This window comes from Atractosteus spatula, chromosome 8, assembly GCF_055471065.1.
Source record: "Atractosteus spatula isolate fAtrSpa1 chromosome 8, fAtrSpa1.hap1, whole genome shotgun sequence".
Taxonomy (NCBI): domain Eukaryota; kingdom Metazoa; phylum Chordata; class Actinopteri; order Semionotiformes; family Lepisosteidae; genus Atractosteus; species Atractosteus spatula.
This window is the reverse complement of record NC_142713.1, coordinates 51,640,363-51,661,357: the sequence shown is the minus strand read 5'-3', so window position 1 is coordinate 51,661,357 and position 20,995 is coordinate 51,640,363. Positions and strand designations below refer to the sequence as shown.

Here is a 20,995-nt window from a genome sequence, read left to right as displayed (position 1 = left end):
AGGTGTTATTAATAAAGTTAAACAATTTTTTGGAGGCAAACCTAGTGATTTGATGGTAATCTATATCAATACAATAAGGTGTGGATGACTAAATGATAAATAATGTTCCATACAGTTGAAATAAACAACAAAGGAGACATTAGAAACTTCTTATCACAAAGGCTCTATCATAGCACTGTGTATACTTCCGATATCATTTCATTTAATGTCACTCTTTCAACATAGCAATGACATTAAATGTCCTGCTCAGACATAAAATATATTAAGGCTGTTCACATCTTAAAAATAATTTTCGACAAGACACAGGTTCCTTTGAAAACGATCAAATTTGTTTAGCAATTTTTGAGTGGCAAATACATAAGAACTCATAAAAAGAGGTAATTGCGTATTCATTTTTAATCAAAATATTTTATTTGGAGGATCATTATTCATTTTTAAAAAGTGCTCAAATATATTTTAAATGATTTTCCATAAACACAGTACTTTTGGCTTCAGCTCAACATGATCAAAACTCTTAGAATTCTATGGAATCTTCTACGAAAAACAAAAGCCCTGTTTGTGTTGTGCTGTCGTAGTCCAGATTCTGTGCCTTGCTACCTTTTGTCACAGATTCATTTTCTGCAGTTGATGACACTGTTTCATCATTATGTGTTGGAGGGTTTCCACAATGTAAAAGAGCTTCAGCCTCTGTTTCTGTTTGACCTGACTCTGGGTCTTCTAACTGCATGTCATCATTAGAGTTTGTTCCATTGCTGTGCTCATCTTCAGTGGTACCTACTTTGTCACCCATAACACAAATCGCAGGGCACATGTTTTTATAAGGGTTTTCCAGCACTTCCTCAGCACAGTCGTGATGTTCCTCTAAGTCTTTTAGGAGACTGTCATCATCCTGTGACTCAGATGTGTCATGCTTCTCTCCTGTACTTCCTTCTGCCAATGTCTTCTCTTTTTCACACATCCCATTGTCAGACTGGTCTTGTGCTGATGGTTCAACATTGGCCATCTGGGAATTTGTTTTCTCCATTTGAAGGTTAGCTTCTTGGGTACTATCATCAGGATTTTGATTGGTGGTAGAATCATGTTCCTTAACTATCATATCATCATTAAACCAAACGGATTTACAGCCAGATCGCTCTGTAGTTCTTCCATTGGACACAATAGATGGTGACGTGCTTTCGGATTCTTGTGCAGGCCTATTATGAGAATGTACTGTATCATTTGGAATTTTTAAAAACTCCTTTTGTTTGTTACATGTTTTGACATTTATATTGTCTTCCTTCTTAACGTAAACCCCCTGTTTGCCATGGATGTTTGACGCTGTCTCTTCTTCACCCAAGTCACAATACCCTTCGTTTTGGTAGGAGATTTCCTCAACCAGAGGCATGGGTCTTCCGGGGTTCACCTTTTGATTACAGAAAAGACAAGCAGTTTATATAAAACGTAGGTATAACAGTAGTCTGTGGTTCATTTGCAGAGGGATTTCCATCTCTCTAGAAGACATTTCACCTAAGACTAAGCTATACCATATGAAGACGATCATGTAGTAAATGAAAGCTAGGTTTTACATTTGCAGCATAGGAAATTATAACATTAATAACAAAGACTTTATACTGACCAGCTTTTACCACATGTAGGTGAAGGTGTATTTTCTTGCAATATTATTTCAAGTGCATGAACATTTTTTATCAATTACTTCTGCCTTTCATGGTATAGAAATGTATAGCTTTTTGTCTTTTCTGGATAGCCTGAGTTAATAACCTAAACAGATGGAGTAGAGGAAGTATAACGTCTAGTGTGGTGTGATACATTTCTGACTCCCCCCAACCATTGTCCATTGGTGTTTTTGCATCATATTCTTTCAATATGACAAAGCACATTCCTAAGGCTTGAATGTGCATAAAATGTGTATAATAGTATGTCACATCCTCCTAGTGTCTCTCTAATGAGCCTTGTCACTCACAATGAACCACCCGTATGATGAAAGTGATGCATCACAGAGTCTTGAAAAACTGTTCTTGTACAGAGATGGAATTTGTTACCTTGACTTGCCACATATTGAGACAGACAGTGAATAATGTGTTATAGTTAGAATGTGGCTGTCACTAAATTCTGAAATCCTACATCCTGATGTTCACTAAATCTTTGTTATGTTATTTGTTTTTTGTTTTTCCAAAATGGGCTTCTTGGGGTTTAAACATTTGAGCAATGTCACATAAACTAGTCAAACTTTATCTTGCAGCATATTATTTAAGCTGGTCAGTATATTATGGAACTAACACTGTGGCTTATGGGAAGAGAGGCTTTCTGATCATTCTGATGGATAAAAAATATTTGCAGAGTAATACTGTCAGGAAAAAAAAAGTCTTATTAAAAACAAATCATGTTTTATATTGTTTTAGATTTGCCTTTAAAAGTGAAGCCATCATGTTTGTGTTATTAATGCAATCTTAAAACAGATTATATATCTAATTGTCACAAACACTGTTACTTCACCAACACTGGAATCTAACAAACCCAAAACTCACCAACTGGAACCACCTTAAGCTCTATATAAGCAGCATTTTTAAAGAAAAAAGCAGGAATGAGAAACACGTTTGTAGATTATTTGTGTTACATTCTTATTTTCTGTATCATCATTAGGATGTAATTCACTCCATAAAGCTTATTTCAGGCAATCAGGATGATCCCCTAACCTTAATGGCTAATGACTGCTTTGTTACTGAGAGCACCTATAAGTACAAGGGGAAATATCTCTTTTGAGTCAGTCTTTTCAAATTATATATTAAGTTAAATCAAGGAAAATAGAGGTGAAAGAGCCATTAGTGAACTAGGGTCATGCTCTGACACATGTACAAAATGATTATTAAAAATTTCAGGAAGCCATACTGTCATGAAAACACATTTTTAAAATAATTAAAACAAACAATATCTAGTTAAGTGGAATACAAGAAGTTGCATGCAAAATTAAAAGAAGATATTTGACAACACAAGAGATACAGCACATAGAGAAGTGGAGGCTAAAATACAGTGCCCTCCAAAAATGTCGGGACAGTAAAGTCTAAACTGGCATTTTCACTTTGAATTTAATTTGTTCACTATGGACTCTAATAATAAGCATTTCTCTCAAAAAACATTAATATGTACAGCTCCTATGTATTTTATTCAGTTCTACTCTCTTGGAACAATGAGAATTGACCACATTGAACCGCTTTATATTGAAGGTACAAAAATAGTGGGACAATTAGCTGACATTAATCTCATGTTGGCCAAGTCATTGTTACTGGGTAATTAGGCACTCAAAAGACCCATGAACATACCATTATCCTGTTTAGCTTAGTTAGTTAATGTCAGTGCCTGAAGTCTATAGACAAAAGTGAAAAATGAACACCAGATTTTCTTTTAAAGAAAAGCAGATAATTTTAAGCTAAAAGAAAAGAACAAAGACCAGAATCAACAATTTGTAATATACCGAATAAAAAAGATATAATTTCCAGTGTGTTAAGAAAAAAACCATCTACAGATGTTTTATAAATCTGTAAAATCCTAAAAAGGGTAAAATCCTAAAACAACTGTGAAAGCACCAGCAACATTGAGAGCTCAGGGGTGAAGGTAACAAAATCCACATTTTGCAGAAGACTGAAATGGCAAAATACTGCAAGATATACTGTACATGTCTCATCAGTACCAAAAGCAGAAAGGTCAAATTAGAATTTGTCCAGAAATACAAAGATGAGCCATGAGAATTTCAGAACAACGTTTTATGGACAGACGACACCAAGCTAAACCATTAATGAAATGGTTAGCTTCTGGAGAAAGAAATTAAACGCAGTTACTTGACCTCATCTGTGAAGCATGGCAGAGGTTTACAGAAGTGTTCAAGTCAAATTTAAGATTAAATTTAGGATAAATTTTTCATCCTGTTCTGAGTCAGAACAGCCAAGGAATTGGCAAGAACTCAATGTGGCCACAACAAAGCATCTGAAATGATTATACAAAGAGTTTTGTGAGTTCAATGGATTACAGTCTTTATTCAGTTATTATCTCAGAGGGATGTGCAACCAAGTTTTTAGTCTGACATTTCCTTAAAGTGGACGTGTCCCAGTACATATGGTCACTTGAAATCACTGGGTTGAATATTATTGTCTAATATGATTATATGCAGGCAAGAATTATACAAAAATAAGCATATACTATATTAGATGGTACTGTATTTCTCATTCATATTAATTTAATGATCACAAATGCAAATAGCTTCACTGTAAAGCTTTTGACTCTGCTGTCCCAATTTATTGTAGGGTAATATGTATAAAAAAAAAAATAACCACAAATGAACAGTAGTGGATTAAGTATCACATATATAATAATAGGACATTTTTAAATGATAAGAAGGAAATGGCTAAATTAATAATTTTAGTCATGTTTTTACTACGGAAGAAATATATAACATGCCCCAGTATGAGCAAATCTACAGTAAATTCTAGATTAAAAAGTATTAGTATAGTAGTGGCAGAAGCCTAATGGTATTAGAAGCACTTAAGATTAACCAGTCTTCTGGGTCTGATGGTATCATACCAACTTTACTTAAATAAACAACAGACAATTTTCAGAAGCCCATAGAAAAAAATGATCATTCGTCCATACAAAGGTCACAGATCTAACTCAAGTAGTTCAATTATTACTGCATCCTGAATACAATCCAATAATAACTGGAAACTAATTATATATAATAAGTAGCCTTGACTCAAACATCTTAGTCATGCAGACAGAAATATAGCTGTGTCTATTAATGTTCCCTGAAGTATCATGCATTACCGTTATTATAAAACAGTTTGAGGCACACTTTTCAAAATTGATTAAGGGAGGAGTGGGCTCTATAACAATCTTCTAACTGCACAGTCTCAATAATCATGTTACTTTACTGTGAAACTCAACTGTATAAACTACTACTGAAATACAGGAAGAATGTACAGAAAAGTCATTTGTCAGAACTCAATTTTTATCTTACTTACTGACCTGAACTTTCCTGAAACCATCGAGATTCATGTGTAACAGTTTCTATTAATATGATGAGTACAATTAACTATTCACAGACAATTAAACTAACATTCCAAAATGAATGTGCCATAATGAGAAATATTTATGACCACATTATGTACACAACTGATTTTTGCCTAACAAGGAAAACACAATCCTGAAATGTTGAATGCATCTTTCATTGTACTAATTTAAATAAAGGCACTTTCTGTCTTTTACGCAGAAAAGAGAAGAAAGAAAACACAACGTTTTAGGTGTGGAGCCTAGGTTGTGTTTCCTTTCTTCTCTTTTCAGCATGGAATAAACCTACAGTATGACTTGTTCCTTTGCAGCCTACGCATGCTGACGCAGCTACCCACTTGAACTTTTTGTGTTTCGTCTTGTGTTTTAAAAATCAGGAGATCGCTATTCTGATTTTTTTTTCTAAAAAGGGGTAAACTTAGTGTGGTGATAAATGACATATGAATATAACATTGAGTAAAATCATTACAAGTAAATGTAGCTAATTGATCCAAGGATCTCATCCATCTGTTTCTTGAAAGAAACCAGGCTTTCAGCTTCACCAACATGGTGGGGTAGCTTGTTCTATACTCTCACAACCTTTTCAGTAAATATGTTACTCCTGTTCTTGGTTTCAAATGCAAATACATTATACAGTTAAAGAAAGATATTTCTTTTGACACTTCAACTGATGTTCTATTTCTCAGAAACATCTGCTAGTCCAATCTTTGAGAGAATGTTAGGAAATGATAAAATAACTTGGACCTACCACATTTGGGTGTTTTTCCAGTGCAACCGAAGCTCTGTCTGCAGTGTGTTGATGCTGTCTTCGATTTTTTGCGATCCGAAGAAACACACAGAGAGCAAATATCAGGAGAAGCAGTGCTACTCCCATGCTTCCTCCAAGTACGTTCATGTTCATCATGCTGTACAGTTTTTCTCTTCCACTGAAGGGACTCAATGGAACTGAAGTTCAGAAAAATAGATATTATATATGTAGTTTCAACAATTGATTATTACTTAGAAAATTAATGAATATACTGTAGGCTAGCAAACCTACTGAATGTAGAATCTCTCAGTTTTAAATTAGTCTTATTCAAACTTAAATCAAATGCCCTGGAGTATATTTTATACATTTCCTGTATCCTGGAAGCAACAGCATGATAACAGCTTAATTAAAGTGCATTCACTGATGCACAATGAAAACTGGTTTATGTCATTAGTTCATTAAGGACGTGAATAATGTTTTGATTGAATTGATCCTATTGTACCTCTTGATAACCACATTCTGAGATTGAATCATGCAATTTCCTAAAAACATCAGGTGCTGAACATTTTTCATTTGTGTCAAGTTAACTCAAATGAGTTGAATATGAATCTGTAGAAATAAAAATTAAAATACATATGATTTAAATTAACACAAGAACAGCAAAAGATATGACCCCGCCCTGCTTGAATAAAAGATGAGCACTTCTATAGAACAAAATAATATTCATCAACAATTAGTAAACTAGTCTAAGAAACTTGGAAACTGGATCACTGAGGGACAGGTCATATCTTGGAAAGCACACCAGCACAGGACAGATAAATCCATCTGATCCACCTGAAAAATTGTTTTCAGGCAGTATTGGCTACAGCATTTGAAATTGTACCACATCAGCAGAATAACATTAGTTCACTGTCTATATGAAAATGACCTGCCTGCTTAGAGGCCATTTATAGGTAATGCTGAGAGATTAATTCACCATGTTCTGCAGGCAGAGGACATCTGACATGACATCAGAGAGAATGTATGCCTATTTTATTCACTGATGTATGCCATTTTGGTGTTGTTAATAATAATTGCTTTACACTTATATAGCGCTTTTCTGGACACTCCACTCAAAGCACTTTACAGGTAATGGGGACTCCCCTCCACCACCACCAATGTGCAGCATCCACCTGGATGATGCGACGGCAGCCATAGTGCGCCAGAACGCTCACCAGAAGCACCCTGGGATTTTTAATGACCACAGAGAATCAGGACCTTAGTTTTACGTCTCATCCGAAGGACAGCGCCTGTTTACAGTATAGTGTCCCCGTCACTATACTGGGGCATTAGGACCCACATGGACCGTAGGGTGAGTGACCCCTGCTGGCTCCACTAACACCTCTTCCAGCAGCAACCTTAGTTTTTCCCAGGAGGTCTCCCATCCAGGTACTGACCAGGCTCACACCTGCTGAGCTTCAGTGGGTTGCCAGTTGTGAGTTGCAGAGTGATATGGCTGCTGGCTTGTTAGATACTGTATTAAGGAAAACAACATGTGTGGGGGCTTTGGGATGAGTTTTATACTGACTCTTGCTGAAGCCAACTGCAATACTCAGCTCAGCTCTAATACATCTATTAAATCTGAATATTTTGTTTCTTTTGTGCCTGACTATATTGTATTATCTTATTTTCAGCAGCCGAGAGTTACTTCAATTTGTCAGGATGTAGCATGACATACTTCTGTCAAATAATTAAACTCTCCTATTTTGAGCACCAGTCAGACACTTAAGAAGATAATTGAGGTAAGCCAATTTCCAAGGCATGTTGCTTCAGTTGAGAGCAGGGTAATCCAGGAGGTTACTTATTTAATTACCTACTTAAAAATAATTGTCATTGATACCCATGTAGCCTAAAAAAGATCAATAGTGTCTATGAAGTATATTACTACTTTGGATGTATAAATCCAGCACCAACCTGTAACAGCCCGACAGTGCATGAAATAAGGCCTTCAATCACATATTGAAATAAACAGAAGAATGTTAAATTAATAATTTATTTAATTTTAAAATGAATATGAATAAATGGTTCATAACTATAGAAGGCGTACCTTGTTGACCTTTCTGAAGAACTTCAATATCAATTGAGGCTTTCACAGTTTCTCCTGATTCTTGATCTGTAGCAACTACCTGCAAAAACAATTGTCAATTCAGGTAGTTTTAGTGGCATTAGGTCCTGGAGTAGATCCTCTTAACCTGGTAGCAGGTCGTGGACCTACGCAAATGTAACCCCTGTATAATATGAGGAAGTAAAGAACTGGGGACACCCTGAAATCAATAGTTTTTCCAACTGTACTATGACCCACTATCAACTCATCTTTCCAATAACCCTTGTTCTGGAACTGATCCTGTTTGGCCAGGTAAATTTGGTAAACATTTGTTGTTACTAGCACCACTGACACAGAAGCAGTCGCTTTGTGCTTTTTATTAATGTCCCCACGTGAAACTGTGTCCTTATCTGACAATATTGTCTTATCTATTCCAAAACCGAATAGACAACCTTTGTCAAGTGTCGAACCATTATATAGGAAAATCAACTTGCCCTATTTCAAATTCTATTTAACTTCTTTGTGTGTCTCTGGAGTGTCCTAACATTGCGGTTTAGTGGCCTAAGCCAGTTTTTAAACTCCAGAACCAACTGTTCTGTTACAGTTTAAAAATTAGAAATGATTCTGCTGATTCTGAGCTCCTAACTGAAAGTGAAATTCGTACCACTCATCTCCACTTTCAACAGTAATAGTTTTTTTGAAAAACACAGAATGATTTAAAATGTATAAATGTATTGCTTTGAGTTGATCCGGGGCCAATCCTGGCTCTGGACACTCACACTCTTGCTTGTTTATGTACACTTGAGCACTTTGTTAAATAACTAAACCTTCAATAGTCCCAATAATAGGTAAAATTTGAACTAATTAATTATTTCAGTTATTAAATATGTAGGAAGTTACCTTTAAACTGCTGGGTTTCTTGTGTTACTCATCATCTCCAACCTTTGAGTAGAAAAATACTTTCAAAGTTTCTGGCCAAATATTAGTTGGCTCAATTAAAGATTAATTGAAGCAAAAAGCGCAACTGCAATGAAAACAAGCTGGTATGTGGCTCCCCAGGACTAGGAGTGAGAACCTCTGTGTTGATTTATATTTTAGACTGTTCCACTCACTATCATATTCTGTACTGGTAAAACTGAAAGATTGTTGCATTCATATAAAGCCCTATAGGCCTGTGGATCTGAAATAGGATTCTTGTTGTGTTAGTACAACTTGTTTTAAAGGAAGCAAGGACTGTTGTATGCATGCTGTATCACAATTCTTGATTTGTTTTCCCTTGTCTGCATAGATGCAGTGCCGTGCAAAAGTATTTGGACCTTTCCTACAGTATTGAAATTCCAAAAAGATGCATACACTCAATATCTTATTCAAAACGTGGATGCTGAAGACTTCTAAGAGTAGTATCTGACATTTGATGTCAGCAAAGTAAAGAGAGAAAAAAATGGAATATGTTAATTGAATAAGTATTAGGACCTGCGAACTCAACAGTGGAAACATCTTTGGCAGCAATTGCTTCTGCAAGTCATTTTGGGTATGTCTCTATCAGCATTGCACAATCTGTATTAATTTTTACAGGCATTAATGCAGAAACTAGTGAAGTCTGTTTACTAGCTCAGCAGTAAGCAAAGAAGGCAGGCACATAGGAGATGGTTCATTTCAAGCTTGCGTGGATCACTAGAAAAGGCTATGAAGGGCACTTGTTCTGTATATGAAAAACTCACAGACATAAGAGTGAAACAGGAAACACTGAACTCAACTAGGATCAAAGAGGAGATGATTTTAAGACTGCGAACTAGAGGCTCTTCTTTCCCCAAAGGTTTGTCGGAGTTTAGAACAAACTACAGAGCCACGTTCTTTTGGGACCCTATGCAGACGACACAATCCGGGGATGAGTGAGGAAGACACGGGGAAAACAAAAGGCATGCAGGAGTCGGGAATGAAAACAGGGGGCGTGTCCATAATGCGCAGGTGTTCAGGGGGGAGAGTCTGGGGCAAACAATCCAAAACAGAGTCCAAAGGGAAATCCAAGATGAGGCAAAAGTCCAAAGCCGGGCGGTCCATCCGAGACGAAGACAAACAGGATTAAAAACCGGAGCGGGATCCGGTGGAGGGTCGGAGGGAACAAGGGGGGAACGGGACCAAACGCTACCGGTCCCGGACTCACTTGGTACGGGAACCAATGCAGAGCCCGGAACAGAGGGGAGGCAGGAACCGGGAGCAGGTGTACAAAATCAACTCAAAAGTGAAACAGCCAGAGCGCCCTTAAGGGGGAGGGACTACAATTGTGACAGTTGTTAAAGCAGATACTTAATTCTTACAAGAAACAGCTGAATGAGAACCTCATATCTTACAACTACTAGCAACCAATCAAGTTGATTAATTGGTTTCATGTTTAAAACCTTTATTCTTAATTTAATCACATGTACTGTAGGTATCTAACCCTATAATACACACAACCCCAACAATTACCCAGAATATAATACAAAGTAAGTTGTTTAACAACTACTCTATACCAAGCACGTTTGGTGGAGGAGATACAGTATATCCTGTCAAAACTGACAAGTGTCTTAGCATACTGTAGTTCCAACTGTAGCAGTCTGTACTAAGACATGTAGCTAAAGTTCTTTTCATGGCAGCTTCTTTCTTTCATCCTACCTTCTGTGTACCTTGTGAATATTACAATATTTTAAATTGTTAAAAAGAATTTAAGATTATTGTATATACAGTATCACGAGTAGTGACTGTGATAGAAAATAATATATTGTCCAAATTGTTGTAATATAATTATTAATAAATTGGTATTTAATTAGTAAGTGAAAATATGAAGTTATTTTCTTAGTGAAAGACAATACAGTATGCTGAAATTATTTTTTAATTAGTCTTAAATCATTGTCGTGTCTCTAAATTTGAATATAATTGCTATGGGATTCTAATTAGTCACAGCAAAAAGAAAAAAATACAATCCAAAATACAATCCATTTTCCTTACCTCCAGAAAATGTTTTTCAAATGCACGGAGTACATCAGTTTTGGCAATTAGAAATCCCTCTTGTGTGATCTGATAAAGTCTAGTGTTGTTTGATTTTGGCTTCAGAGTATAATGGATTCTAGGATTTACTCCCTGAAATTAATCCATACAGTTTATCCACAAATATGCAACAATTTTCCAGTCATTAAAATAAGTCAAAATCATCAGTTGTAACTTGTCTATTTAGTTTCTGTATCTACTTTAACTGGTATATTTTCCTGAAACTACTAGTCATTTTCAATTATTCTACTTAGATTATTTTCCATGCCAATGAACTATTGCAAAATAAAGTGGAAAGAAAAAATAAATTGTTAAAGAAATGATCAAATAAATCAGCACAACCTTAAGGTTATAAAACCAGAATTCACTGTTTTGTCTCATCATTTAGTAAGATTAGAGGTGGAAAAATTGGGATCAATTTTGAATGAAGAATTTAACAAGGAGAACATTCATTTTGTAGACAGCAAGAAAATGAAATTATTTACAGTATATATATATATAATACAAACTACTTTTAATCAGGCATTCTGTATATTGAAAATGTACAGGGCTGACCAGGAGTCTGAAGCAATTTTATAAATGGTCATGTGAATTATTATAATGCCATTTATTTTACAAATGTATTTAACAGGGATCTTATTTCATTGGTATGTAAAATATAGATTAAAAATAGATATAGATATTCAAACATTTCTATGTATTAAGGCACGTTTTAAAAAAATACAACCTCCTTTATGTACAGTACTAACTTAGAACAATGTATGAATACTTGTATTACTTTTCTACGGGCTTTCAGCGTAACAGAGGAGCAAAGGAAATGCGCTGTTTATCACATAATATTAAAGGAATGCCTGCTTACATCTCTGAAATCCCGATCATAGGCCTGGATGACAAGAACTGTATTTCCATATGTTGATACGAAAGTTACAGGGCTGATGTTTTCTATTATGAATCCCTTGTAGGTTGTTCTGTTGAATTGTGGTGGATACTGGTTCATAGCCAACACTCTGATCAGTGCTGTGGCCACTGTGTACTTTTTTGGGTCATCTACCTGAGCAGCCTGTGACAAGGAAAAACTGTAGTTAAGGACAGCAATCCAAATCCTGTCAAAGTTTGCAGCTTAAATTTGCTTTTTAAAATTTAAATTCAATGTTTGTACTCTTTTACTTTAATTTATATGTAAGTTTTACAAAAAATATATTATAAACATTATGTATGTTTATATACAGTGCCTTGCAAACGTATTTAGGCCTTTGCACAGTTTTCGCATTGTATTGCTTTAAAGCTTCTACTCATATTTTAAAGTAGCAGTTAATATTTATGACATAAAGCCTACTCAACACATTCAAATCTACTGATATGTTGAAGTCCAGGCTTGAGAATCTGTGGAAAGACTTGAAAACTTCAGTCCAAAAGCGATTTCCAAACAACTTGATAGCTGGGGCAAATCTGACTAAAAGAATGAGCAAAAATTGCACCAAGCCAGTGTGCAAAATTGGTAGATACTTAGGACTAGCAGATTTAATTGCAGTCAAAGGTGCTTCCACCAAATATTGAGTTTATGGGTCTTAATTATAGAATCATCATATTTCATGTTGTTCTGTTAAGTTTTTTGATTACATTTATTATAATTACATTTATTACATGTAATTACATGTATTAACTTGTCTCCTCTTAGAGGTCTTTAATTTGAGCATTCAGATTTTTGAATAAAATATTAAGTTTAGGAAATGTGCATAATTTTGTAATTTCACAAAATTGGACATCATAGGAAGGGTGTGAATACTTTTGTAAGGCACTGTGTATGCATCATTCATGCATTTATTCCAAAATACAAACAATTTTCATAACTAAAATACAGAATTCTGCACCAGGTGCACAAATAATTCTTCAGCAAATTAGGTATTAAATAGTTCTAGAAAGTAGCACTAGACAAATCCTTTGAACAAGTAAGCATGCATGGTCAGCTAATTATTATATATTATTTTTTTATCTTTCTTTCTCTTTAGACTCTGTATGGGACATTTCAGGATTTTAAAATTAATATAGCAATTACAGGCAAAAATATAATTATGATTTTGTAAAAAAATAAACAACTATTGGTACTAACTTATACTTATTTATATACAGTAGATAAATCTACACCATTTAACATATTCTATATGACTACAGTAATTTAAATAAATCTTATACGTCACTTACCATAATTCGAAGTCTGAGGTTTGGTGTCAGCAGCCTGTTTTCCACAGGTCTTGTCATAACAATTTCCCCTGTTACATTGTTTATTTGGAACCTGCCATTATCAGCACCTATGGAAGAATTAATGTACAGTTTGTACAAAAGTCAATTATAAAAATTACGTCACAGCAATAATAAATGTTATCTATAACATTTATACTTTATATAATACAAAGATAGAATAATCAAAGCAATGGTTTATGGGAACTATATGTCTAATGAAAATTTATTTGGATAGCTGAGCAACTAATTTCTTATTTCTGAATGATGATGACTTCAATGTATCCTGAGAACCTAAACCCTGGATGTTCCAAAATTTGGAACATTTGAATAATGTAAGTAACATTGTCAGTTAATAATGCAGGTATCTTTTTAATCTATTGTTTTTTTTAACATTTCACCACCCTTTTAACTTTTTAACATACTTTTTTAACTTCTAACAAGCTTTTTTCAGAAGACCTAATTAAGTCTTGAGCAATCTAATCCTTCTACTGTATGTAGTCCATTTCAATAAGTTTCTTCACTTTATGTTTTATCTATAGAATATTACCACGAAAGCAAAGTATTTTAAAGAGAAATATATTTTTGCCCAACCTGATAAAATAGCATATGATAATTGCGTTCTCAGGCCTTTATCCCCATCCTCAGCATGTATTGGACCAGGAAAAAAATGCAGAGTGATATCCTGTGAATTAAGACAATATAATTTAAAAAGCATCAAGGCTCTTACCAGTATTTTTCAGTGCAGTTCACTAGAGAAGAATTTAAAGAGTTGTCCTGGATACTGAAGAGAACTTGTTAAATTAAAATCTTTAGCATAAATACCTTTTTTATTTGTGACAAGAACAGCTATTAGACCCGTCTTATCTTAGAATTTTCCTCCACACTAAAAATATTATAGCACTGTCTTATTTACTGCTTAACACAACACAGTATTTCTATTTTAAATAAAACAGAAATATGAAGAATGGTTTATTTTGGCCTAATCAACCGTTTTATGTTAAATACATATGTTAATGCATAGAGGGTGACACTGTGGCAGTTGGCATTGCTCCTCACAGCTATTGGATCCTGGGCTTGATTCTGGCACAATCAGCTTTCTGCACGGTGTTTGTATGTTCTTCTCATGCCCATAAACATTTTCAGCAGCCTTCCTCCCACAGTCCAAAGACATCATCTAGGTTAATTATTTCCCAGAAATTGTCCCTTGCATGCACGCTCTGAGATGGACTGGCATGGGTCTATCACACCTTGTGCCCATTGTCTGCTGGATTTGACTTTGGCTCATTGTAGCTCTGTGTTGAACTGCGTGGTTATTGAAAATGGACAGATGGATAGAAAATACATACAGTATGGGATACTATCTACTTTACAACATATGGTTTGAACTAGCATTTAGTGCATTTGATGACATAAGGTTACTGTTAGGAAATTCCTAGAATAAATAAACTATTCATGTATGCAAAGGAACAAGTACTAGGTTTATTCCATGCTGAAAAGAGAAGAAAGAACATGCAATGTATCAGCCGTGGAGCCTTCTTCTTCTCTTTTCAGCATGGAATAAACCCATTACTTGTTTCTTTGCAGCCTACACATGCTGACGCAGCTACCCACCTGAACTATTCATCTATGTTTAACATAATACACAGTACATTGCATTATCTGTACTGTACTTGCAATCTTCAACTGCAAAATTGTAGAGTCGTGACACAGGGGCACGTAAAGACATTCAGTCATAATGCATCTTGATAGTTTAGGTACTACTGAAAGCCAAGTTATTCCTTGCTCATTCTGAAAGTGCAGGGCACACCCTTGGGCGGGACACCAGTCCGTCACAGGGCACACATATAGGGGCTATGGGAACATTCAAACTCAGTACAGAAGTGCACTGTGAATCCCAAAACATTAAGATAGTTGCACTAACTGTCCAAATGGTGATTCATTTTTTTTTAAATTACATACTTTTAAACATACAGTACTGTATGTAAATTTGGGAAGTTGAAGAGATCTTCACACACCCATGGCTATGGAAAATGGCATTTTGTAAAATTTAAAACTACATGTAGTTATGTTTGTTCTGCATTCATTACCAAAATAGTATGACTGTTAATTATACTGTCTTAAACATCTTCTATATACTGTACAGTATAAAACAGTGTGATTGTTAATTATACTCTCTTCAACTATATACAGTATATGATTATATTTTAAATAAATGCAATTGCATGACTTACTATACAACATGTAACAGAGCTGCATAAGAGAAATGTAAATTGAAGACCATCCATATATAAATATGCACTTTGGTGTGAATTAAGTAAATATAAATCAACAGAAAATAAGTAACAATGCAATGCTTTTTTACGTGAAAGTCCTGAGTTGACAATAATAACTAAGATATATTGCGGTGGACAGAATTTCAGTACTGAAAAACCAACAAGAACTTATTTGCTGACAGTATCCTGGCAGGAAGGCCAGTAGCAATACATACCGTACATTACAGAAAAGTAAGAATACTATATTACCTGCTCTTTTTCTGTGATGTTGACTGTATAAATAGGGTTTGTGCACACTGATCTGGATTGGTCTTGGGATAAGAGAATACATGGAAGAAACTGTGGATACTGATCATCTCCATCCAAAACATTGATTTTTATGGTGGCTGAAGCATTGTGCTTCTGCTTCGTGTTCATTTCCTGTATCAAGATATCAAGGGGTGTTTAAAGGTTAACAGAAGTGCAGTTTGAACTGAACAACTTTGAGTCTGCAGTCCAACTCTTGTCATTTACAAGTGGTATTGCTGTATAGCCTGTTTCCATTTTTATAATTTCTCATGTAATGAGACGATTTGGATCATTGTTATTTCGGCACCTGATCTTGGAAAATAAATGAGCTGGTGTGTTCATCTGGTTGACTGGGGAACATAAAAAGTATTAGAGAACAAAAGCAAAGAGATTATTGGAAATTGAGGTGAACATATGGTCGCAATAGAAAACAGGGACAATCAAGATCAAAAACAAATCAATTGAAATTTTTTCAGATCCAGAAATAGTAATACCACCATATAAACTCGATTGCTCATGGAATCCTGACTTCTCCTAAAAATTACAGGCTTACTATTCCTACTAATCAAATCATGAAGAATTTTGAATTGGCTTACCACTGCAAAAATGAGAAACTGTAGCTGGGCTTTTGTTTCATAGTCCAGAGGCTTGGCCAGGACCACTCTCCCACTGTTGGGCAGGTCAATCCTGAAGTAGCTGGCATCAGGCTGTAAAAAGACATGTCAGACAATTAATAATACTACTAATTCCTTACACTTATATAGTGCTTTTCTGGACATTCCACTCAAAGCACTTTACTGGTAATGGGGACTCCCCTCCACCACTACCAACGTGCAGCATCCACCTGGATGATGCAATGGCAGCCATAGTGCACCAGTATACTCCCCACACATCAGCTCTCAGTGGGGAGGAGAACAGAGTGATGAAGCCAGTTCATTTATGGGGATTATTAGGAAGCCAAGATTGGTAAAGGACAATAGGAAATTTGGCCAGGATTCTAGGGTAACATCCCTACTCTTTTCAAGAAACACCTTGGGATTTTTAATGACCACAGAGAGTCAAGACCTCATTTTTTTGCCTCATCTGACAGCACCTTTTTACAGTATAGTGTTCCCGTCACTATTGTGGGGCTTTAGGACCTACACAGATCCTAGAGTGAGCACCCCCTACTGGCCCCTCTAATACCTCTTCCAGCAACAACCTTAGTTTTTCCCAGGAGGTCTCCCATCCAGGAACTGACCAGGCTCACACCTGCTGAGCTTCAGTGGGTTGCCAGTTGCATTTAATATTGCATTTAATATCCGGCACCTGTTACTGTGGTGAAGGATACTCCAAAGCTGAAAGACTCTCATAACAAAATTCTTTGTAAATCATACACAAATTTGTAATATGTTTATTGATTTATAAAGTCTTATGACTGCTTGTGATTTAGTTTGTAAGGATATGAATACTGTATTATTATTATTATTTTCAGAATAATACGAATCCAAGGGTATCCACACCTGTTCCTGGAGGGATGGTGTATCTGCAGGTTTTCATTTTCATCTGTGGTCTTTAAGAGCTAAATCAGCTAATTTTTTGTGCGGAGGACCAATTTAACAGCCTTTCCCAGCTCTTCAGATGCAGCTGATTTAGGAGAACTTGACACCGTACAGACACACTGGCTTCCAAAGGACCAGGACTGGACACTACTGTAGTAATGCAGAACTTGAATGTAAACAGGGATTCCTTATTTAGTGACAAAACTCAATTCAATCAAACTGTGCTAGGAGTTTTTTCAAAGGGTACATACCATTGCTGGGTCAATAACATACATTATGGTATCATCATCTGCATCTTTAGCTTGCACTGTAAATAGGACAGTATTCACAGCAGTCAGCTGAAAATCAAAGGGCATGAATTAGAAACGTAAACCCTGTCATGCCTTCTACGGTCTTAGAAAATTTCTTATTAGGTAAGAAGTGTGAAATTCAACGCTGCTTATAATATTTCATATATCTAAGATTCCAAAAGCTACAAACTAGTATAGGTCTTTGGGTGGATTATTCATACAGTACAGTATGCTTAGAGTCAATAATATGTGTTGCTTATCTTATGGAAAGCTATTAGGTGATGTGCATTAGAATATTAGTATGCATATACTGGTTGTTAGAAATTACAGGGCAATGCAAACCATTAAACATACTGTACAGTAGATACAACTAATAAATGGGGAATTAACATACAGTAGACTACTTGCCTAATACATTTGAAAATGTATTACTTGTCTCAGAAGAAAATGCAAATTATATTGTAAAAGAAATTATTAAATGATGTTGCAAAAGATGCAAAAGAAAATGGCTATAACATCTAAATGACCTCACTTATTAGCACATACTGTAACCTAACATTTGCATATAACATCACCATTCTATTACTCAGCTGTAGCATTGTAGTGTATTATAATGTCATCAGTTTAGTTCTAACAAACTACTAGAGAATATTAATGCTAAGTAAAGTTTTCTATTTCATTCTACAGGTAATTTATCCAATAACATTAAAGTGATGTTAAATTCAGGTGACTGCTGCAACCACTTCACTATCAAAATCCTTCATTTGAAATAAGCTCAATTTGAACAGCTTGTGTTTTAGGATTATCTTTGTGTAGAAAATCGTACTCTTAACCCACAAGTCCCCTTCCTGAGCCTGAAGAATAATAATTGCTCCTTGTTGGATGCACTGTACCTTATGTTTTTGCTCTATTTCATCAAAGGAAACTTAAACACTGTTTTATACATTACTAATTTACTCTAGGCAATGTAATAGTCTACATTTATTCTTAAAGGTATTATTCATCTCTGAAAATAGATTTTGAAATCTCCCAAAAATAATTTATTAAAAATAATTCAATGTATGCCATAAAAAATTCAAAGGACAATTCCTACCTCACTTATATTGTATGTTGTAATGGAGTGCTCAAGGAATTTTGGTCTGTTGTCATTTTCATTTAGGATCTCAACCATAATTCTGTACACACTCTGAAATTGTATATCAACAATTTAGAATACAAATAGAACATATTTCACAATATAAACTCCAAAAGGATGAAAGGTGTTCAAGAAACATTTTTATTGCTAAATAAGACATCATGGTGGAAAGATAAGATGGAGCTATCAAACATGGTTACAATACATAGTGGGTTTTCATTGTACACACTCACTCAAGCCATCATCCTGATAAACATTATTTACAAGATGTAACGTTTAATTGCTAATAATTTCTTCTTAAAATGATTTTGTTGCAGAAATACCTGTATTGTGTCATCTTCATAGCAAGTTAAGGAGGCCATCAAGACAGATCCCTGAACCTTAAATTAAAACACAAAAAAACACACCTTGATTAGTTTGCTAGGCATCAATAGAATTATATTTTCTGAGCTAATTATTTAAAACAAAACTGATGACTTCTAGAAACTGTTTTTTTTTTCAAAGTTACAATATGGTCTTATTTATCTGTACCAATGATTGTTAGTTATAGGACTCATATAAATCCATGACATTTCAGAAATGTTACAATCATTAACAGAAGAATGGAACTAAAAATAAATAAATGTTATTGCTGCAAAATAAAAACAGTAAATAACATGTGAATACATGGTATCTTACCTCCCGATCCAGTACTCTTGTGGAAGATGTGTTTAACCTGATGGTTTTGCTCTCTAGATAAAACCAATCTGCATTGTCTCCCGTGAGGCACAAACGAATGCTATTGGCTCCAGGGTCCCCAATAATGCTTAGGTTTGCAATGAATTCTCCATTGGGGCTGTTTTCTTTAACTGCAGCAAAAATATCTTGACCTCCAAGGCATAGATTGGCTGTCACAAAAACAGGGATTTAGATCGTTCCTGCTACTTTGGAACCTCATTGTCATTTGCACAAAGTCAATAAACAGGCTAATTAACAAAGATGAATTAGAATAAAATCCACGAACAGCAGCAGGTCCTGTTGGGATGGGTTGATCACTCCCTTTGACTTCACCAGTTTGAGCAGACTTTATACACTTCTTTCCAAACAATAACACAGTAGACATGAATTATACTGTCCAGTGGAAGGACTGTAATAACAAAGCGTCTGTCGTTAGAGAGTGCCAAAATGGTCTACAAACACATGGAATACCGCTTTTGCCTTTGTGTACAATAGTTTAGAAAGGTTGGAAACGAAAGGAGGCCATTCTACCCATCTAACCCTTAATACTATGGTTGCACTATTAAGTAATGGTTTAGAATGTACATTCTCACTTGGGTTTGTTTGGGTTGTTTGTGTATATAATGATGTCTCACTGGGAGGTTGTGGTGTGTAATCAGAGTGAGTAGGTTTGGAAGCAGATGGGGAGACAGGGGACAGAGGTGCGTTGGGGTTAGTTTCGGTACAGTTTCTGTTCTGTTGAGAGGTGGCATCGTCCACTTTCTTTAAATTTTTTTTTGATTTATTGTGTTTTAGAAATCATGTTTTTGTTAATATTTTTGAAAAATAAAGCAGAGAAGCCACCTCAACTTTAAAATACAGCTGTCTAACGATTCTGTGTGATAGTATCCTGATCCATGCAACCTGAAAAGGGAATGCTCCACACTATAGTTTTTTTTTCAGGAATGAGCTTCATGTAATAAATTGATTCTACGTGTAATGAGAATAATTAAAACACTTTCCTTCCAGGGATTTATTTCCTTTATGTTTGTTATAATTGCTGAAAAATATCAGACTTCATAGTTATAGGTCTTTAATGGTAAGAAAGATTGATTTCTATTAATTCAAATATTTGTTTCAAAACAGTTTATCAGTATTCAATATTTATAATATAATCTATACACTATATACAGAATAAAAATCCAAAGGAAAATACCTTTGACAATATGACAGGAGAAATTCATTGCCATTTGGCAAAGGAATATCCTCAAAATCTTCAGCATTCTTTGTAGATTTGAATGAGCACAAGTCAGCTTTGTTCTCAAATTCAGTCTGAAGGCAATTCCAGGAGGCCAGTACCCTTAAAAGAAAGTTAGGGCGTTTGTTACTTCAAATAAAAAGCATTTTTCAGCTGGGTTTGTCTTTCTTTTGTGTTTAATGCCAAGCACTGATTTTCATGGTATTGTATTCCTTATGCCTTTAAATTGGTTTAGATACTGCTAATAGCCTTCTCTGCAGGAGCAAATCTGATAAAATGGCTTTCACTGAAATAGTAAGCAGACGTAATCCCCTCCCACAAACTTGACTGTACAAAATCTTTTTTTGGGACCCTTATCTC

The 20,995-nt window shown here is 35.1% G+C and overlaps 1 protein-coding gene across 1 annotated transcript; it reads right to left on the bottom strand.

The window, feature by feature from the left end:
• Positions 1-40: 40 nt before the first annotated feature.
• On the bottom strand, positions 41-20,660 carry cdhr5-rs (cadherin-related family member 5, related sequence). The gene is made up of 15 exons (XM_088923482.1): positions 20,594-20,660; positions 19,360-19,568; positions 19,005-19,061; positions 18,640-18,732; positions 17,508-17,594; positions 16,312-16,422; positions 15,677-15,847; positions 13,746-13,836; positions 13,116-13,222; positions 11,773-11,973; positions 10,875-11,006; positions 7,890-7,968; positions 5,804-6,000; positions 2,526-2,546; positions 41-1,402 (listed from the first exon to the last, which is right to left on the bottom strand). Exons 1-15 carry the CDS (start codon positions 20,658-20,660, stop codon positions 515-517), a joined length of 2,511 nt encoding a protein of 836 aa, XP_088779608.1. The 3' UTR covers positions 41-514.
• Between the last annotated feature and the right edge of the window lie 335 nt (positions 20,661-20,995).